The sequence below is a fragment of the Theropithecus gelada genome, chromosome 16, assembly GCF_003255815.1.
Source record: "Theropithecus gelada isolate Dixy chromosome 16, Tgel_1.0, whole genome shotgun sequence".
Classification (NCBI taxonomy): domain Eukaryota; kingdom Metazoa; phylum Chordata; class Mammalia; order Primates; family Cercopithecidae; genus Theropithecus; species Theropithecus gelada.
This window is the reverse complement of record NC_037684.1, coordinates 18,775,479-18,797,303: the sequence shown is the minus strand read 5'-3', so window position 1 is coordinate 18,797,303 and position 21,825 is coordinate 18,775,479. Positions and strand designations below refer to the sequence as shown.

The window sequence follows — 21,825 nt, the reverse complement described above, 5'->3', positions numbered from 1 at the left end:
CCCACAGTAGGACCAAGGCCTTGGTTTTCTCCTTAGCCATTCCTCTCTCCAAATGCATGTTGCTTTTCAGAGAGACTGCTTGTTTTCAGCAATGCCTAAATTGGTGATTTCAGTGTATTTATTACCATAGGCCAAAAGATGCAGTGAAAGCTTTGAAGAAAAGGATTTCCAAAAACTACAATCATAAAGAAATCCAACTTACCTTGTCAGTAAGTACTTTAATTTTATAAGTAAGACTCAATTTCTCAAGCTATAGTTACGTTTTTAATCCTGGGTAAAAAATAAGAAGCACGTATTCTGAGAAAACTAATAGGTTAGCTAATAGATTACCTAAGAGTTGTGTACAGTATGAGTTAAAACTCTTCATTTATGAGAATTGCAGAATAAAGAAAGTTTAGTTCTTTGTAATAGCATTTAATTTCACGGGAAGAGCTTGTTCCTGAAAAATCAATTGTTCTTGGTCAGGAGATGGGAATTAGTGGTTAACATGTATTATACATGGTGAACTGATGAAGAACTTTGTGTATTGGCTGGGTGTGATGGCTCATGCCTATAATCCCAGCATCGAGGTGGGATGATTGCTTGAGCCCGGGAGTTTGAGAATAGCCTGGGCAAGATGGTGAGACCCTGTCTCTACAAAATATTTAAAAAGTAGCCAGACATAGTAGCCTGCATCTGTAGCCCCAGCCACTTAGGGGGCTGAGGCAGGACAATCACTTGAACCCAGGAATTCAAGATGGCAGTGAGCTATGATCATGCCCCTGTACCTCAGCCTGAGTGACAAAGAGAGACCTCAACTCTTAAAAAAAAAAAAAAAAAAAGTTTGTGTCTGGGCATGGTGGCTCACGCCTATAATCCTAGCACTTTGGGAGGCCGAGGCAGGTGGATCCCCTGAGGTCAGAAGTTTGAGACCAGCCTGACCAATATGGTGAAACCCCGTCTCTACTAAAAATACAAAAAGTAGCCGGGCGTGGTGGCGTGTGCCTGTAGTCCCAGCTACTCGGGAGGCTGAGACAGGAGAATTGCTTGAACCCAGGAGGTGGAGGTTGCAGTGAGTCAAGATCGCACCACTGCCCTCCAGCATGAGCAACAGAGCAAGACTCCTTCTTAAAAAAAAAGAATAATAATAATAAAGTTTGTGCATGTATTAATTAACCATAATTTAAGATGAGAATTGAAATTTTGAAAAATACCTCCCTGTTAGCTTTCTACCTCACTTGAACAGCTTTGTGGAATCCTGAGATGCTCTCAGCTCATTAAATTCCAACCAAGTTCTGCTGCCTGGCATGATTTGGAGAATGTTCTATGTTGGTTTAAGCAATTCTCCTGTGTGTTGTATTGTCTGTTATTTAAGTGTGGACTCTTATTTGACGTGTTCCCATTTTCCCACCATCCTTGGCCATATGACCTCTTCAGTCACGTTGGTGAGTTGTCCTTTTTACTTTAGTATGTGTTGCAAGCCCTGCCTGCTGCCTGAGAGTGAGCTGTGTAGCTTTCTGATTTATTCTGCACGCCTTTGTTTATCTCAGCCCAGCCCAAGACTGTGCATGGTCACGGCACTAATCAGCCAGCATCACACTGCCTTAGGAGCATTAGTCTTTATCAAGAGGACTTTGGGGCATATGTGAGCATAGCTCCTGGTTTCTAGTTACATGTAGAAGAAAATGGACATCTTGCATAGGCTCACTGAATGAGCAGAAATGCAATGAACGGTCTTCATGATTTGATCATTAAAGAAACCCTTCACGTTGGGATCTGAATATAGTTTTAGAGGCATTTTCCCCCTTCACCTTTTTTTTTTTTTTTTTTTTGGAACCTCTCACCTATCCTTAACTCTTGAAGGTCACAGAATGGAGGAGATTGTGGAGAGAAGAGTGAGGCACTTCTGTAGAAATCCCAGAACGATGGGTCACTGATGGAAATGCCTGGCACCTGTCAATGTTCTTGACCACCCTGTGAAGTAGTTCTATTATTAACTCCATTTCACAGATGAAGAAATTGAGACTAGGAGAAACTGATTTATTTCCAAGATGAAAATGGCTATTACATAGCATAGGCAAGATTTGATCCCAGTCCTCAGATTCTAAATTCCATGCCCTTGCCTCATACTTCTTTGTTTCTCAGAACGAATCAAGCCTCTTAAAAGAGCAGGCTACTGTGTTTCCTTTGTGTCTTTAGTTTCTTCCTGTGTAGTACAGGGCCAGGTATATCAGATGTTGACTGGATTAATGATTAAGCACCACACCCTCATACACACACCTAATCCCATCTCTCCTAGTATCCGGGAAGACTCAAGGGCTAATGGAAGGTACTGTAGAACGGGAGTAGAAAGATGGGTAGATGTACCCTTTTGCTTGGATTTTCTTTAAATAGGCCTTTGACTCTTTGTGTCTTCATGCGGATTTCCCCAAGCTGTGTATTTAAGGGTCCAGTCACCTCACCTCAGAGTACTCACTGCCTTGCAGAGGTGTGCTTAGGGCCTCAAAACTGACTTTAATATTCACGTAAGCCATTCTCGTGGTATATCTGGGATATCTCAAGGGTGCCAAAGGTTAGGAGAATTCAGTAAGGAAGAGAAGGGCGGAAGACTAATTTATGCCCCCTTCTCTATTTCAGCATGGGGTATTATTATTTTGCTTTTTACAGGAGTTCACCATTCATAACAGTTTGCCGCTTCCTCCATTGTGCCCAAGCCTACTTGATGTGTCAGTGGTTGCTTCTTAATCCCGCCTCCATATCTTCTTCCATCATGGTTCCCTCGCTATGACGATGGACCAGGGACCCTCCTTGAGGAAGCTAGGTTATTCCAGAGTGTCGTGCCTCTGGCCCTCTGTTTCTCTTTGGGCTTCCACTCTTCCTTCTCATCAGGTAGTCTCATCTCTCAAGCCTGACTACCAGCTCGCTGCCGTTCCCATGATCTGTTCCACCTCAGATCTGTAGCTACCTTACCTTATGGGTTCTGTCCAATGTGTGAGAACAAGAGAATCTAAAGCCTGTGCCTAAAAACAGGCAAGAGTCACCAGTCAGAATACACCTTCATCCTTGGGGTCACAGTACATTCAAGTCAGGAAAAACACCTGGGTTTTCCTTGGATTTTCTTTAAATAGGCCTTTGACTCTTCATATCTTCATGCTGATTTCCCCAAGTGGTGTATTTAATGGTCCAGTCACCTCACCTCAGACTACTCCCTGCCTTGCAGAGGTGTGCTTAGGGCCTCAAAACTGACTTTAATATTCACATAAGCCAAATTTAATTATGAGGGGAATTAGTCACAGAAGGAGTCACCTATGTCTGTCAAACGCAATTATAAGTTTACTAGTAAACTCTTTAAAAAGTAATCCCTATATATGACATTTCCATTTTATTAATGTAAAGTGATGAGAGCCTGTCAAATTCAGTTATAAATATTCTTTATGTTATCTGTCATGTTGCGTTCTCCATGGACGTGTTAACCTTGATTCGGCTTTAATGGAATCTGACTGTACTATGATTTCCTACCATCAGTCGGTAGAGCAGTTTTGTGTTTCAGCAGAATTTCGTTTCCAGGCTTTATTACTCTGAGCCAGGAAGTATTCTCTTCTTGAATGAGTCAATTGTGATAAATCTCAGCAAGAGGCTACTATTAGTGTCAAATAGAAAGTGGTTGAACAGGTTCCTAAGAATCAATTAGTTAATAGCCCTTTGTGGAGCACCCCCTAAGCAGTGAGCTTCAGGGGTTTCATAAGATGTGTAAAATTATGTGGTTGAAAATAATAATGAAGGAGAAGCTTAGTGTATTCTCCTTTGGCAAATTGACCAGTGAAACAAAATATCAGGCTGGGTGCAGTGGCTCATGCCTGTAATGCCAGCACTTTGGGAGGCCGACGAGGGTGGATCACTTGAGGTCAGGAGTTAGAGACCAGCCTGGGCAACATGGTGAAACCCTGTCTTTACTGAAAATACAGAAATTAGCCGGGCATGGTGGCATGTGCCTGTAATCCCAGCTACTCGGGAGGCTGAGGCAGGACAATTGCTTGAACCCAGGAAGCGGAGGTTGCAGTGAGCCTAGATTGTGCCACTGCACTCCATCCTGGGTGACAAAGCGAGACTCTGTGTCGAAACAAAACAAAACAAAGCAAAACAAAACCATGTGGTTGTCCCCCCAGGAGCTTGTTGCAATTGGAGGGACTGAGAAGACTGAGGCCTCTAGGCTGGGGTAGTCACCTTGGTGAAGGCACTATTCATGGCCCAGGTGTAGCTCTGATGGCCCTGAAACCTGGTTGTTGTCACTGTGCCTGGTTTGGAAATTTACAGTGAGAAAATCTCTTTTGATTCCAGCCCTCTCTTAAAATACTTAGGTCAGCTAATCGTCACATTCAGTCCTGCTAGGAAGTTCTCCGTGGAAGATGATCTAAATAGTTGCCATGTATTGAGGTCCTGCTTTGTGTCACGCTCTTTGTTATGTTTCATTTGGGCCTTTCAACAAGTCTCTAGAGGGAGATATTATGTCCATTTTGCAGATAAGGACACTGAGGCTTAGGATAAGTGATTTGCCCAGCTAAGCCCGAGAGATCAGTGAAGCCTGGAGTCACCCACTTCAGTCTCTTTGTTCCTTGGCTCCAGAGTTTTCAATCCCACCTCAGATTATGGATTCTTATTTGTCTTATTTCCAAATATAGGTTATCTGAACACATTTGCACCAAGTTCAATTTCAGAATATGTGAAAACAACATATTTAATTTTAATTTAATTTGCCACAGTAGGTTTTATTACTTATCTGAGTGAGTTGGAGGGTGAAAGAGGTTCTGGTGATATAATAGAGGAGGTGATGTAGAAGTAATTAGTCCTGGCATTCTTGATTCTATGGGAAAACACAAAAGGCATGACTGCTAATCTCCAGATGTTCACATTTTTAGCATTTCATGTTGACTCTTTGATTTTGTGCATGTTCCTCCTGGGAGTGTTACTCATTATCATAAAATCTTGTTGCACCAAAGATAAAAATTAGTTTGTGAGGGCCAGGTGTGGTGGTTCATGCCTGTAATCCCAGCACTTCGGGAGGCTGAGGTGGGTGGATCACCTGAGGCTAGGAGTTCGAGACCAGCCTGGCCAATGTGGCAAAACCCCATCTCTGCTAAAAATACAAACATTAGCTGGGCATGGTGGTGCATGCCTGTAATCTCAGCTACTTAGAAGGCTGAGGCATGAGAATCACCTGAACCTGAGAGGCAGAGGTTGCAGTGAGTCGAGATTGCACCACTGCACTCCAGCCTAGATGAGAGAGTGAGACCCTGTGTCAAAAAGAAAAAAAATATATATATATATATGCCTAGGGAGAATGAGACTTGGAGCGTAAGTATTTGCCTAAGACTGTACAACTAGTTAGGTGAAATATTTCTGTAAACTCACATTGAGCTAGAGGCACGTTTCCTTTCAGCATTTCACCCATTAAAAACTCATTATACTCATTATAATAATCCATCAAGCTAAATGGCATATTATTCAACTTTCCAACTTTGTCTTAACAACCTGCACTAGTATAGATTCATCTTAGTATGTTTTGGATTTTGTTTTTATTTTCCTTTGCCTTAAAGGTTTTCGCTGTGTTTCACACAGCTACATGTGCTCACCTTCTGTATTTTCTGATTACCTTCTTGGTCACTGTGCTTTAAAACTATAGCGTTCATACCTGCTGCCACTTTATGTATTTCCATTAAAGACAGACTAAAAATACAAAGACAAAGCATGGCATGAAGTCCATTTTTAGGGCTTCTATTCTGCAGAGATGATTATCCTGGTCATGTTAATGGTTTCTATGACCTTTCTAATTTGAGGTTGTAGCATGGAAACTAAAGATTTAATTTTGTTTTTAGATTACTTTTAGAAATCTACTTTCTGCATGCAGTTCTTCAGTATTGGCTCATTCTTTCTTAGTCAAGTTTCTGCTCATGTTGCTTTATCGCAAATGTGTTTTTCAAGGGAACTGATGTTCCTTAGTGCATATTCTTAACTGTATAACACCCCATCCTCCAGGAAACTTTTCTTTTGACTTTACCAAAGGGGTGCCTTATGTACTCCTGATTTTGTGCTTCATTTTCTGTCAGTTACTCTTTGATTGCCTTCCTTGGATTTTCGCTGGCCTGTGTAATAGGTGAACCCCAGTGTTTCAGCCCTTCCTCCTCTCTTCTCATTGTAGGCAGCCTTGATAACTCACTTTTGGTCCTTCACTCTCTTGAACTATAGCTGTGTGTGTCCAGCTCACTGCTAAACACCTACTTAAATGTCCCTTATCTTTTGAACTCAAAATATCTAAATTTCAGCCCATCATTTCTACCCCTAGACCAGCCATACCACCCCCTCTTCCAAATTTCCATCACAGGGGTCCTCATGCAGAATAAGAGTCACTTAACTTTCAGTCATCTTCCTTTTTTGACCAGCATTGTCATTCAAAGTTCTTCCTTCATAATTCTGTCGTGACTCCTTTTCTTGTACCCACATCATCTTAGTTTAGGCCTTTTGTATATCATGCCTGAACTAGTGGGTTGCTAGTGGATCTTTCTGTCATTCCAGGTTTCTTCTCCCTCCGCTTGCCTTTGCAGAGTGCTGCCTGACAACCTATCCAGAATAGTACTTTGCACACATTAACCTTTTCCTCAATTTCAGGGTAAAGGTGTGATGGTGACAAACTAACAGAGACCCTCTGTAACTTCTTAGGGCCTTCAAGATAATATCCACACCCTTTGCACTGCCACACAAACTTCTCTACAACCTGGACAGACTTTATCTACCCTATCTTTCCAGTGTCCCCAATTTACCTTTATCAAGATGCCTCTGCTGGAGACAGACCAGAGTACTTATCTCCCCCTTCATAACTTACCCACTTTTCCACATTTATATAGTTTTCATACAATTTCTCTGTCTGGAATATAGCTCTATACTCATTTTTACTGTTCTTAGCCGTTTTGCAAAGCCCAGCTTCCAATTAGCCTTTTCCAAAAGTCTTGTAAGACCACCTAGCCCTAAATAATCACTCTTGCCTATAAGGACCTATAGCTAGGGTGACTGTGTAATTCATCATCCAAACCAGGACATTTTTGAAAGTGAAAGGGTGTGTCATCATTAATAAACAGGACATTGGGAATATACCTGTGCTACCCTGGGTAAACTGGGACAGATATTATTCCATCTGTAGCTCATATGTTTGGCCTGCACGTCCATTCAGCATTTAGCATTTAGTACTCTGCATTGCTGGTTAATTCCCTTTTGGATGTGCTGGGGCTCCTCGATAAGTCTGTCCTCTAGACTGTTACATTATGCTCATATTTCCACATATCCCCAGAACCTAACATTTTGCCATATATTTTAGTAGATACTAAATTATGTTTGTTAATTAGTATGCTGGTGGAAATTATTATTTAGCAATTTCTCCCTTACATTTTTAGGAGGTGGTTTTGCCAGATAAATATAATGTTTAATTTATTTTTCTAATTTAGCTTATTGACATGTGCGTGCAGAACTGTGGTCCAAGTTTCCAGTCTCTGATTGTGAAGAAGGAATTTGTTAAAGAGAATTTAGTTAAGCTACTGAATCCTAGATACAACTTGCCATTAGACATTCAGAATAGAATCTTGAATTTCATTAAGGTAAGTCTGTTGTATACCTCATGGGATGGTAAATTTCTAAGATTAGGGATTTCACAGCTTACCTCCTGATTGTTTTGCTTATCTTTTATATGTCTTGGATTGAGCCAGAAAAGCATTCTTGCTATTTTTAGTTTCTGTGTAATAATAATTTTTTGGCATTGGATGGTACACTTTTTCTGAAGATTTGTAGTCATTTCCCTACTTTCCTCTCAGTTTCTATTTTATCTGTGTCAAATAGGAAAGACAATAATGTGTATGTTCATTTTGCAGGTTGGGAAACTGTTCCAACTAACTGACTAGTTCAAGGTTACTTGGAAAAAGAGCTACTGATGTTGTTTTGGAATCTGTTAATTTTGGATTCAGAGCAGCAAAAAACAATTGATAGTATATATCCTAGGGTTTCTTCAAGATTTTGAGGCATAGAAGTCTGATTTAAAATATTTTGGGCCGGGCGCGGTGGCTCATGCCTGTAATCCCAGCACTTTGGGAGGCCGAGGCAGGTGGATCATGAGGTCAGGATATCGAGACTATCCTGGCTAACACGGTGAAACCCTGTCTCTACTAAAAATACAAAAAAAAAATTAGCCAACTGCGGTGGCGGGCGCCTGTAGTCCCAGCTACTTGGGAGGCTGAGGCAGGAGAATGGCGTGGACCCGGGAGGCGGAGCTTGCAGTGAGCCGAGATCGCGCCACTGCACTGCAGCCTGGGCGACAGAGCAAGACTCCGTCTCAAAAAAAATAAAAAATAAAAATAAAATATTTTATATTTTCCTAGCCTTTGAAAATGAGCATTTTGCCCATGGCATTCAAAAGTAGCTTTCTCTTTCTGAGTGGGGTACATAATTATTGATCTCTCATTTTCTATCAGGAGCTTAAGAATTGTGTTTTCAGCCGGGCGTGGTGGCTCACGCCTGTAATCCCAGTACATTGGGAGGCCGAGGTGGGCAGATCACAAGGTCAGGAGTTCGAGACCAGCCTAGCCAACACAGTGAAACCCCGTCTCTACTAAAAAATACAAAAAATTGGGAGGGATTGCATTGGGAGTTATACCTGATGTAAATGACGAGTTGATGGGTGCAGCACACCAACAAGGCACAAGTATACATATGTAACAAACCTGCACGTTATGCACATGTACCCTACAACTTACAGTATAATAATAATAAATAAATTAAAAAAAAAAAAAAAAAAAGAAAAAAAAGAAAAAAAAAAAAAATAAATAAAAACAAATGGCAAACTCCAAAAAAAAAAAAAAAAAAAAAATACAAAAAATAAGGCAGACGTGGTGGTGGGCACCTGTAATTCCCAGATACTCGGGAGGCTGAGGCAGGAGAATCGCTTGAACCCGGGAGGTGGAGATTGCAGTGAGCTGAGATTGTGCCATTGCACTCCAGCCCAGGCAATAGTGTGAGACTGTCTCAAAAAAAAAAAAAAAAAAAGAATTGTGTTTTGGTTTTGTTGCTGTTTTAACTCTGGAACGTTTTCATCTCTTGAACTCAGGCTTGGTCACAGGGTTTCCCAGGAGGTGTGGACGTAAGCGAAGTCAAAGAAGTATACCTCGACCTGCTTAAGAAAGGCGTTCAGTTTCCTCCCTCAGAAGCAGAGGCTGAAACAGCAAGACAAGAGGTAGGAGGCCTTTCTTTGACCCATGGGGAGTATAGTAGTATATCACTTGGGTCTTTTCTCATTGCAGGAGACAACCCTAAATCCACTTAAGCTTAAGCAAAAAGATGAATTTATTAGAAGGATATTGCAATATCTCATAGAATAACCGAGACTTGGGATTTTGCTACTTAAAGTGTGAAAGTTTGTTTGGCTTGCTCCACCCTAGACTAATCAGAACCTCCCTTTTTACAAGATTTCCAGGTGTTTTTTCTGCACATTTATGTTGAGAAGCACTGGCCTAGAGCCTTGAGCTTTCACCTCGCCACCCAAGGTTGGAGATGTGGCATTGACCCAAGGAGGGTCATTGATGGAGAAGGAGATGCCTTGTCAGCTGTGGCTTAAAAAGACTTGACATGAATTGAGCTCTCATTTGTTATTAACAGTCCAAAGAGAAGGCATCAATAATCTCACATGGCAGTTTATCACTTAAACCCTGGGTTAAAAAAAAAAAAAGGGCATTTTATTAAATTGTAAATGATAATTCACCTTTTGTTGAATACTTGCTCTATTATGGGCGTCTCATTTGCTTAGCATTCTTCACAAAATGCTGGACGGGTTGTGTAGTTGATGATTTACTCCGGGCAGATACCCTGTACACAGGACTTTATTTGAGAGTGCTTGAGTTAGCTGAATGGAAAAAACTTGGCGTTGGGTGGCTATGTTAATTCACATAATAATATTACCATATTTTATACTCATAGACTGCTCAAATCTCATCAAATCCTCCAACATCTGTCCCTACTGCACCAGCTCTTTCTTCTGTAATTGCTCCAAAGAACTCGACTATTACATTGGTCCCAGAACAGGTAACAACAGCAATCACTGTATTTATTGATGTGTTTTCCTGATTTGTAAGCACCTTATATACAGTTTGTCCTTTCTGGTTAACAACATTGAGATGTAGGTACATTTATTTTACAGAGGAAGAGACTGAGGCTTAGTCATACTATGTGACTTATAGTTCAGTTCCAAGAAGGATTAATCCCATTGGTTCTGTCTACTTCCAAAGCCCAACTTTGTAAGAGTTGTGCTTGCCTAGTGGCTTTCATGGCTTTGTGGAGCCTTGACTATGGACTGGATCTAGTGTCCATGAGCTAATTCCTGTTACTTCTGGTAGGACTGTCACATATTTCAGAGAGTTTTGTAAATGGTAGTCTTATTACTTGTATTTATTATGCCAACTGAATTGTATTTACTTCTTTGTGTATATCAGTTTGTCCAAGGTACAGATAAGCAATTATTGTATGAAGCCCATTTCCGTTCTGCTGTAAAGGAACTATAATTGAAGACTTTGTATTATTATTTTTTTCTTATATAAAAATTCATGTGACTAATTCCTCTTAGAATTTAATACAGGAAAAAGATTTATTTCTTCTTTCTTCTTTAATACCATGAGAACTAGATAACCCTCATTTGTTTTTCTTTTATCCTGTCGGTTGCCAAGAAACTCAGGATAACTTTTGCCATTTTATCCAGGTTTCTGGTACCTTCTTCTGCTAGGTACCTAGTACTTCTCCCCTCTTCATATTTGGTTCTAACCTTTTTTTTTTTTCCTTTCATTTTTAAAATTCCTAAAGCATATTTTGGGGTTTATTACAAGAGATCTCAAGTCCTTTTAGAAGGTGACAAGGTATACATTGTAAAATAACTATGTGTATATTTATATGAAATTAAATTTAAGTTTGAAAATATCAAATTTTGCAGAAGTATTTTTTCTTCCAGCAAATGTCCCATGGGGGCAGGAAACAAGGAATGTGAACACATTCTCTGTGTGTCACACTGACTGGTGATTGTGTTGCTCTCTACAGATTGGAAAATTGCACAGTGAATTGGATATGGTGAAAATGAATGTGCGAGTGATGTCCGCCATATTGATGGAGAATACGCCTGGGTCTGAAAACCATGAAGACATAGAGCTTCTGCAGGTGTTGTACGATTTCAGGGACAATCAGTCAAAGTGTCTCTTAAAGTTATTCTCTAAATTCTGAGCTTTGGAGATGGAAGACACCTTAATATTGTCTAGTACGTCCTCCTACATCCTGATTTCAATTGATTTCTAAACTTAACAAAAATATCCAAGAATGACTTTGTCAGAAATGCGGTAGTGACTTAGATGTGGATTTTAGCCTCTTGCAACAAATAATTTATTATAAGTTATAACCTTGGTCATGTACAATCAATTCTCTAGTTGTTTTAAGTATGTAAAAATTGCCTCTATTTTCATCCATTCAACAAACATTGAGTAACTGTGATATAGGAAGGGATGTAGAAATGAGGAGGAGGCTGTTCTAGTCCTTAAGAATTTATGCCTAATGAGCAAGATTGGTTTGTAAACAACAAACATAAAGAAGTATTATAGATACTGTAATATAAATTTGTTCAGTGTATGGTGGGATCATGGGTGGGCAGAAGGAGAGATGTGAGGTTTTTAGGAACGGTCTAGATGGAGGCAGTGCTTGAGCTGTAGAGGAACAAGTAGACAGGGCATTTGGACCTGCATGAGTAGTTCTACAGCCCTCCTATGCCTTCTGCTATGTCTGTGTATACATATACTTTATTTTTCCCTCTACTGGTTTGCTGTTCTAATTATTTAAAATTTTAAAACTTATTAATTTTAGAAGCAGTTAGAAAAAAAATCAGTTTCTAGTTTCTAAGTCCCTTTGTTGCTAAACTAAGAAGCTTAAGATATTTTTACTTTTCTCAGATTCCCAGTCCCCACTTCTCATGTGTTATTTTTCCTTTAACTTCTTAGATTGTTAGTAAATAACTTTTCCCGTGCTCATTTCTTATTTGGGAAACAAAAAAAATTGTAAAAATTTTCCCAACAATGTTTCTTATATATCACTGCTATCGTGAATAGTTTGTTTTTTCCTTGCTGAAGTACACCCATGTTGGTAAACTTTGGTGCAAACTTTGAGTGCTTGCGTATCCAAAAATGTCCTTTGATTGTTATGTTAAATGCAGATTAGTTTAGCTAGATATAAAATTCTAGGCACAAAATTCTTGTTCTTCAGGCCTTTGAAGATACTGCTTCATTGTTCTTTTACATCCACTAATGCTGATAGAAGTATTATATTATTCTGCTTCTTAATCCTTTGATTTATATTTTTTTCTAGTTGCATTTGTTATTTCTCTACTTTAATATTTCAGAAATTTTACTGTTCCCTATCAAGAGATATATGTACATGTGTGTGCAGATGTTTGTTTTCCTTACTTATCCTACTTAGTAGATGATAGCCTTTTTTGCCTTATTGACTCATGTGTATTTTTAATTCTAGGAAATTCTCAGCTCCTACTTTAAATATTGCCTTTCTACCATTCTTTCTATTCTCTTCTTATGGAACTTTTTTAAGATGATGAAACTTCCAGTTGGATTCATTTGTCTCTTAACATTTCTTTTATACTTTTCATCTCTTCATTCTAAGTTCTTGGATAATTTCTCTGTTTAATGTATTTCTCTAAAACTTGTACATTGGGTTGCTTATTCAGTCCTTCTAATAAATGTTTCAACAGTTTATTTTTGTTTAAAAATATATACTTTAAAAATATTTACTATGTACAAATATGTGTATAATGTTAAAATATTTTTAAAATATGTTGGATTTTTGTAATAGTTCTTTCGTTTCATGGTTCTGCTTTTCTTTATCTTTCCAAGAATAATAATTATATTTAATACTGCTTTTTTGTTTCTTCTGTGGATTCTGCAAATTTTTTTGTTGGTCTTTTTAATTTGCATTTCTCCAGTGTTCAGCTGGATTGCTGTTAGTGAGCTCATTTTTGTGTGAGACTCTCTGCCAGCTGGTCTGCATTCTCTGCTGACCCAGCTCACCCATGCTGAAGGGAGAATGTAATTGCTACAGCTGAGCTTGATAATGTTTTCAGAATATGGTATAGCAATATGGGATGATGCTGTTTGGGACCCATTTATGGCTGGTCTTCTGGATTATGTATTCTTTATTTTTTTTTTTTCCTGAATGCTACTAGCACCTAGAAATAATACCCTATCCCTCTGTCCTAATTCATTGTTTCCACCTGGAAACATTACTCCTTTCTCAGCTATCTGGTCTCAAATGAGGGAAGGGGCATGAGCAGGGGCTGTCTTGCCTGGTTATTTCACTGCTATACCTCAACCCATCTGTTAGAGCCCCTTGTGCTTCTTGGCTTCTGGCTTTTAGGCATGGAGCACCCTTCATATTCCTTCCATGTTCTAGGCAGTACTCATTGTGGGCAACCTTGAATATCCTGAATTGTGCTGTCCTCTAATTCAAAAGTTAGCAAACTGTGGCCTATGGGCCAAAACTGGGCCTTGCTCTCTTTTGTGCTGTCTCCAGGCTCAGAAGGGTTTTTTAAAGGGTTGTTTAAAAAATAATAAAAGCAAAAAAAAAACCCAGAGGTCATTTCTCCTATATCCATGCAAGCCTATACCCAGAGACTACTGGGGACTCAGATATTCCTCTTGAGAAACTCATTGCCATGCCCTACCCCAACGTTAATGGATGTGAATTTGTGGTATCGCTCAGGTGTGTAGGGATGAGAAGAGGATGTAAACCACAACGTGGGAGTATAAAGTTCCAGGTGAGGTAAGAGCTGACCTGTACAGGTAATGGAGGATTATGCCATGCCAAAGGGTGGGCTTGACCAGGCTGGCAGAAGGGAGCTGTTGAAAGGGTATAAGCTGAGGGGCTACATAACCAGGTCAGATTTTAGAAAAATCCTTCTGGTGGTGTTATGATGATAAATTCTCAGGAAGCAAGATAAGACTCTAGAAAACAAGAGAGTATTTATCATTGGTTGTATGCTGTGTTCTGTGGGTAGAAAGTGGTATCTTTGGTCAAATACGTTTGCAAAACCAATTGTCTACTGTATTTTCCTTTTGGAGGTGCATAAAGTTCACTGATATAGCTAAGAGTCTTTGTTTAACCCAACATTTGTTAACTTATTTAACTAAAGAATCCCAATTTGCCAAATACCTGCTGCTATTCTGCAGAACATCAGAGTAGTACACGTTGAGAAATAAATCAATATTTTGGATCAGTGGCTTTAAGTATATTATTTTTGGAATATCTTAGGAGAATTAAAACATTTTGCTAAGGATCCTTGGGGTTCTTGACCTTAGGCAAGTCATTTACTACCAATGGACTTAGTTTATGTATCAAATAAAGAGCTTAGATGACAGCCAGAGTAATATTAAATACATCCTCTTTATATGGGATGTAAAAAGGAAAATTCATCATTAAATAGATTTCAAATGTAGTAGTCCATAATGGAGGCTTTTCCAGATATAAACTTTTTAACTCATGATGTTAACACATGTGTTAAACTAAAATTGAAAAATTAAATATCAAAGTAAATGGTTATGTGGTGGATAATATTTTTTTAAATGGCCACAGCAATATTTCTAGTTCCACCTGGTCTTCCTGGACCTTTCAGAGCTCAAAAATGAAATGATTTGTGACTTTTTGTCTCATATTCTCATCCATCTGTGGCATACAATCTTTCAGTAAACATACACTGAAACATTTCATTTAAATATGTGAATCCAGTTTTATATTTTATTCCAATCTGAAGTGACTTTTTTGTCTCAGAGTGTTTGGCTGCAGATGTTTGGTTGAATTTTGCAAGGATAATACCAATTTGTTGGTTGCTGTTTTAATGCCAGAGCTCAGGGCTGTGTTTTGCCTTGAATAGTAAAGAGTCTCAGGTTATAAATCAACATGAGAATACTACTCATGGCCAATTCAGATTGAATAGGTTCTGGCAGGGGATCAATTTGTTTATAGAGACTGTTGAATGTGGAATGTTATTTTTCTTTGTGTGCTTTTTGTTAGTGACATATAAAGATCTGGTGTGGGGAGTGCTATTCTTAATTTCTTTTGACAAATAATTAATTTTTTTTTAACATCTAAATAACTCCACTATGGTTGATCTGAAATAATTCAATTAAATAGTCTATGGAGAAAAAGGACAAGAAGTTTATCTGATTTAAGAATTTCAGAATGAAATCAGCAACGATAGACTGTGGAGAAACAGAATTCTTTTTTTTGGTGTTTTTGTTTTTCTATTCTTTTTTTCCCCCCTCTAACCTTATGTCATAAACGAAGAATTCTCTAGGGTGTACTTTTTCAAAGGTTTCTCACACCCATCTGAAGGAGTCAGGTCAGTACAGTTAGAACCCCCAGATAATACTGGCGCCCTGGTTGGCTGCCCCCTTATAACTGCAGGGCCTTTCGGAGGCTTCAGCATAAGCCTAGGGAGTCATCAGCAGAGGCGACACCCAGGTTGGGGGTCAGTGAGGGCCCACGGGCATACTCTGATGGAAGGAGTACAACTGTAAAGAAAGAATACAAGTATTTGAAATCAGCTACATGAACTGTAAAACAGGCATTTTTCTCCCCAAACCAACCAATAATCACAATTTTTTTTTAGCTTGCCAAAATATATTTACATCCTCTTTCTTCCCCAAATCCCATTGAAATGACAGAAGAAATATGAAAATAAAAATAAACCCCAAGGATTACAGAAAAGGCTAAACTGACCATCAGGCCTCCAGAACAGTGAGACTATTCAGTGCCTAATAAAGCAGGTGGGATCAGACCAGCTCAGAGCTCACAGCCCCATAGAAGTGAAAGAGACCCTTCCAAAGGACTTTTCCCCGAAGCAGCCCATACTAACCTCAAAATCAGAGCAAGATTGAATAGGCCTTGGGCACTCACATGGTGAGGAAAACAACTGTCCTCTGTCCTCTGCTGTCTGAGCCACTAACTCAGGAGCAGGGAACTTCCAGGGTGACTGTCGAGGCCAGAAAAAAGGACTCTCCTCCAAAGAACTGCTGGTTTCCAAAACAATCTAGGAACCTCTGCAGTTAGAAGAAAAATAATCAGCACTCATTAGGATTTTTTAAACTTTGAAGGCAGGCAGCCTCATTCCTAGAGATGAGGATGTAGTAAGGCTGTCAGATTTCTCAGGAAAAATAAGTACTTTCACTCTCTCCACCGAGAACCGACGCTGACACACAATTTGGCTGGCCATCTCGCTTTGTGGGGCTGAGGTTTTTCTGATTCGCTGACTTTCACAGGGAGTAGTCATGTGGGGCTTCCGTCTGAGTGGAGGAGGGGTTTTTGCTCCAGCTCCCCGTGTTGTTCGCACCCTGGGCTTTGTCCTTTGCATCTGCTGAGAACTCTACTGGAGATTGGCAGATAGGTGCCTTGTGAACCATCGTTCCTTTCTTGCTGCTTGAGTCTTTAGATCTTACTTGGTTTTGAGCCTTTGAGGATTTCTCATGCTCTCCTGAAAGTGTAGGCACAAATGTTAAAATATTTTTAATATCTAGCATTTTTAGGTATTTTGTTATGAGAAAGGTTTTCAGGATATTGAGTATAGTGCTGTGCAAAAAAAAAAATAATAATAATTCTATATAGCATTTTTTAAATTGGGGCAAAATCCATATCACATAAAATTAACCATTTTAAAGGGCACAAGTAAGTGGCATTTATGTACATTCAGGGCCGGGCGTGGTGGCTCACACGTGTAATCCCAGCACTTTGAGAGGCCAAGGCGGGTGGATCACTTGAGGTCAGGAACTCGAGACCAGCCTGGCCAACATGTGAAACTTTGTCTCTACTGAAAATACAAAATTAACTGGGCATGGTGGTGGGCGCCTATAATCCCAGCTACTCGGGAGGCTGAGACACGAGGATGTCTTGAACCCGGAGGTTGCAGTGAGCAGAGATCACGCCACTGCAGTCCAGCCTGGGCAACAGCAGGAGGCTCCATCTCAAAAAATAAAAAGAAAATAAATATACATTCATTGTAACTACAGTTAACCCTTGAACAACACATAGCAGTTATGAGCACTGACCCCACAATGTAGTTGAAAATTCATGTATAACTTTTGATTTCCCCAAAACTTAACTACTAATATCCTGTTGATCAGAAACCCTATCAATAACATAAACAGTCAATTAACACATATTACGTATGTTATATACATATGTGAGTATTCTTAAAGTAAGCTAGAGGAAAGAAAATGTTATTAAGAAAATTGTAGGCTGGGTGCGGTGGTTTATGCCTGTAATCCCAACACTTTGGGAGGCTGAGGCGGGAGGATCACAAGGTCAGGAGATTGAGACCATCCTGGCTAATACGGTGAAACCCCATCTCTACTAAAAAATACAAAAAATTAGCCGGACATGGTGGTGGGCACCTGTAGTCCCAACTACTCGGGAAGCTGAGGCCTTAGAATGGCGTGAACCCAGGAGGCGGAGCTTGCAGTGAGCTGAGATCGTGCCACTGCACTCCAGCCTGGGCGGCAGAGTGCCACTCTGTCTCAAAAATAAAAAAAAAAAAGGCACATGTATACATATGTAACAAACCTGCACGTTGTGCACATGTACCCTAGAACTTAAAGTATAATAAAAAAAAATTAAAAAATTAAAAAACTAAAAATAAATAAAATTTTTTTAAAAAAAGAAAGAAAATTGTAAGGAAGGCTGGGCACAGTGGCTTATACCTGTAATCCTAGCACTTTGGGAAGCTGAGGAAGGAGGATTGCTTGCATCCAGGAGTTTGAGACCAGCCTGGGCAACATAGTGAGACTCTGTCGCTCCAAAAAAATAAATTAGCTAGGTATGGTGGTGCATGCCTGCAGTCCCAGCTACTGGGGAGGCTGAGGTGGGAGGATCGCTTGAGCCCAGGAGGTTGAGGCTACAGTAAACCGTGATTGCACCATTGCTGGGCAGCAGAGTGAGACCCTGTCTCAATTTAAAAATTAAAATTAAAAAAAATTTAAGAAAATTATAAGGAAGAGAACATATATTTACTATTCATTAAGTGGACATGGGTCGTAAAGGTCTTGGTCTTTATCTTTTTGCTGAGTGGGCTGAGAAGGAAGAAGAAGAGAAATTGGTCTTATTGTCTTGGGTGGCAGAGGCAGAAAACAATCCACCTCTCAGTGGAGCCATGCAGTTCAAACCCGTGTTGTTCAAGGTTCAACTGTATTTCCTCTATTTAATTCCAATACCTTTTCATTACCCCAAAAGGAAACCCCATGCTCATTAAGCAGCCCCTCCCCTTTCCGCCTTTCATCAGTTCCAGATAACCACCAATCTGGTTCTGTGTCTGTGGATTTACCTGTTCTGGACATTTCATATTTCATATATGTGGAATCACATAATATATGACTTTTTGTGTCTAGGCATCTTTCACTTAATGTTTTCGAGGTTCATCCATGTTGTAGTGTGTATCAGAATTTTATTACTTTAGTGGCCTAATATTTCATTGTATATACCACATTTTGTACATCAGTTCATTGGTAGACATTTAGGTTGTTTCCATTGTTTCCACCTTTGGCTATTGTGACTGATGCTGCTATGAACATTCACATACAGGCTTTTCTTTGAATACCTGTGTTCACTTCTTTTGAGTATCAATCTAAGAGTAGAATTGCTGGGACATATAGTAACTTTAACTTTTTGCGGAATTGTCAAACTCTTTTGCACAATGGCTGCACCATTGTATATTCTACTAGCAGTATGCGGTACTACTAGGATTCCAGATTCTCCACAATGAATACTTGTTATTTTCCATTGTGTGTTTTTTTAATGGCCCTCTGGTAGGTGTGAAGTGGTATCTCATTACAGTTTTGATTTTGATTTGTATTTGCATTTCCCTAATGACTAATGGAGTTGGGTGTCTGTATTATAGCTTTTTATTTTTTTCATCAATTATTTTATTTATTTATTTATTTGAGACGGAGTCTTGCTCTGTCGCCCAGGCTGGAGTGCAGTGGCGCGATCTCGGCTCACTGCAACCTCTGCCTCCCGGGTTCAAGCCGTTCTCCTGTCTCAGCCTCCTGAGTAGCTGAGACTATAGGCATCTGCCACCATGCCCAGCTAATTTTTGTATTTTTAGTAGAGACAGGGTTTCACCATGTTGACCAGGCTGGTCTCAAACTTCTGACCTCAGGTGATCTACCTACCTTGGCCTCCCAAAGTTGTATTATGGCTTTTTAAAAGGTAATTAGCCAGGCATGGTGGCAGGTGCCTGTAATCCCAGCTACTCAGGAGGCTGAGGCCGCGAGCTGCCCAGGAGCTTGAACCTGGGAGGTGGAGGTTGCAGGGAGCTAAGATCGCGCCACGGTACTCCAGCCTGGCGATAGATCAAGACTACTTCTCAAAAAATTAAAATAAATAAAATGAAATGTAAACCAGATTGTGTTGTTTCTTGCTGGAAACCCTCCATTGGCTTCCCATTATACTTGGAGTAAAACCAAACCTCTCTACTCTGGCCACAGAGCCCTTCTCGGTCATCTTTAGCCTACTTCTTTTTCCATGGCACATGCTTGCTAACCAACCTGCTTCCTATTCCTTGAGCGCACTGAGTTCATTCTTGCTGGGGAACTGTTTCATCCTTGACTCTCACGCTTCCCCGTCTTCAAATGGCCAGCCAGGCTGGCATGCAGTGGCACGATCTCTGCTCACTGCAACCTCCGCCTCCTGTGTTCACGTGATTCTCCTCCCTCAGCCTCCCGAGTAGCTGGGACTACAGGCACCTGCCACCATGCCCAGCATTTTTTTGTATTTTTGGTAGAGATGAGATTTCACTATGTTGGCCAGGCTGATCTCGAACTTTTTCTTATCATTCTGATCTTAGCGTGTTACTCTCCTGAGAGGTCTTCTTTGACTCCCCAGTCTAAAATTAGCCACTGTCCTATCACATCACCATTTATTCACCTGGCAGTCACAGCGTCTGATGCTTTTCTTCCATGGTTGTCAGCTGTCTTTGCCTACTAGAATGGAAATGCCAAAAGGCTTGTCTTGTTCATTACCAGGTTCTGGCTCCCAGATTAGTGCCTAACATGATGTAATCATTCAGTTAAAAACAGGCTTAATTAATCAATAGCTTTCTTCCCCTGGATTTTATGTGACTTAAAATTCGAATTTGTATTCTTGGTATGAGATGGGGACTTTACCTTCATTTATTTTTTCAATTTGATGGCTGGTTGTCCAAATAACATTTACTAACAATTCATGCCTTCTCCAATGGTTTTAAATGCCCCTTTATCATATACTGTATATTCTAATTCAAGGTTGTCTTCTAGAGACTATTCTCATCCCTTGACCTATTTGTGCCTAACTTGGCATCATACTATTTTGATTACTCTAAAGATATGTTTTCATGCTTTGTAGGGTATATTAGCAAAGAGATGACATACTTCATTTGGGTAATTTGAAGAAAGCTTAATCAAAATACTGTTTATTTAGTAAGATGTTTTAAAGTTCAGGGAAACCACAAGGGCTTGATCGCTACCCTGGATTATTAACTAATATCACTGGGTTATTAACTAATAATTACATAGGTAAGAAGAGGGCACTTTTGCCAGAACCTAGAGGAAAGAATAATGTGGAGAGGGCAGCCTTGAGAACAGTGGTGCCTTTGGTAGAAGGGGTGGAAAGAATAAATATCCAGACCTCATTCTCCTTCCTTCCTCCTGTTTCCTGCCAGCCAGCATGCCCGTTGGCTGAACACAGAAGCAGGAAGACAGGGGACCTGGTGATGTGATCTCTACAAGCCAGGCCCCAGGGCACAGAGTTAAGGCAGAAAGTGTGGATGGTGGATCTGGAGAGCCAAGAAAAGTTCTCCAGCAGAAAGGAAAAGCCTCCACTCAAAAATTTCTTGACTGCTCTTGCACGTATACTTCACCAGTGACCACAGTCTTATAATATCAGTTTATTATAAAACCAGCCTGAGGTTGGGCGCAGCAGAGCACGCCTGTTATCCCAGCACTTTGGGAGGCCAAGGCGGGTGGATCACCTGAGGTCAGGAGTTCGAGACCAGCCTGGCCAACATGGCAAAACCCCATCTCTACTAAAAATAACAAAAATCAGCTGGGCGTGGTGGCATGCGTCTGTAGTCCCAGTCACTCAGGAGGTTGAGGCGAAGGTTGCAGTGAGCTGAGATGGCGCCACTGCACTCCAGCCTGGGTGACAGATCGAGACTCACTCTCAAAAAAATAAATAAACCAACCTGTATACTTGGAATTTCTTCCTGTTTTGTCTGTTTATACTTACCTTCTAGTAGCTGTTCTGTTTCTTTGGAACCTATTCCTTGTCTTGTTTTCTTTCATGTGAAATCCAGTATATTTACTTGGAATCCCCTTTCTGTTCCACCAACCCACGCTGAACAATTAGATCCTGAAGCCCTACTAACTAAGAGGGTCTTGCTCTTTGTTAGATTCTTAGGCCATAAAACCATTTTGTGCAGTAGACACATTTTCCCACCACTGTGTTGCTTGTAAACTTTAAACTTTTCATTAGGGGTGAGGACTGGATTTTCTTTAGTTTTCCGAAGTGGAACGTGATAATTCTGAGGCTCTGTGCGGTCTAACAACTGTTGTGACGAGTTAAAGGCAGCCACCTTGGCCGTAGGAATGAAGAGTTGCAACATGTGTTTTGTGTATTTGCTTTCTTGGTGTTATGCACTCAGCTTTGGGTCACCTTCTTCTTATCTTGAATAGCTGACTTTTCCTGGTACCTCCCACT

At 40.2% G+C, this 21,825-nt stretch overlaps 1 protein-coding gene across 7 annotated transcripts in view; it reads left to right on the top strand.

The window, feature by feature from the left end:
- The window catches only part of TOM1L1 (target of myb1 like 1 membrane trafficking protein), a 58,987-nt gene that overhangs the window by 5,107 nt on the left and 32,055 nt on the right, over nucleotides 1–21,825 (top strand). For 3 of the 7 annotated variants that reach the window (XM_025361496.1, XM_025361498.1, XM_025361499.1), the window contains 5 exons: nucleotides 131–209; nucleotides 7,473–7,622; nucleotides 9,122–9,247; nucleotides 9,988–10,092; nucleotides 11,095–11,211. In XM_025361496.1, the coding sequence (XP_025217281.1) occupies nucleotides 131–209; nucleotides 7,473–7,622; nucleotides 9,122–9,247; nucleotides 9,988–10,092; nucleotides 11,095–11,211 (577 nt within the window). Of the gene's footprint in view, nucleotides 1–130; nucleotides 210–1,416; nucleotides 1,425–7,472; nucleotides 7,623–9,121; nucleotides 9,248–9,987; nucleotides 10,093–11,094; nucleotides 11,212–21,825 lie in introns of all 7 variants that reach the window. The other 4 variants (XM_025361501.1, XM_025361500.1, XM_025361497.1 and 1 more) reach the window with 3 other exon arrangements.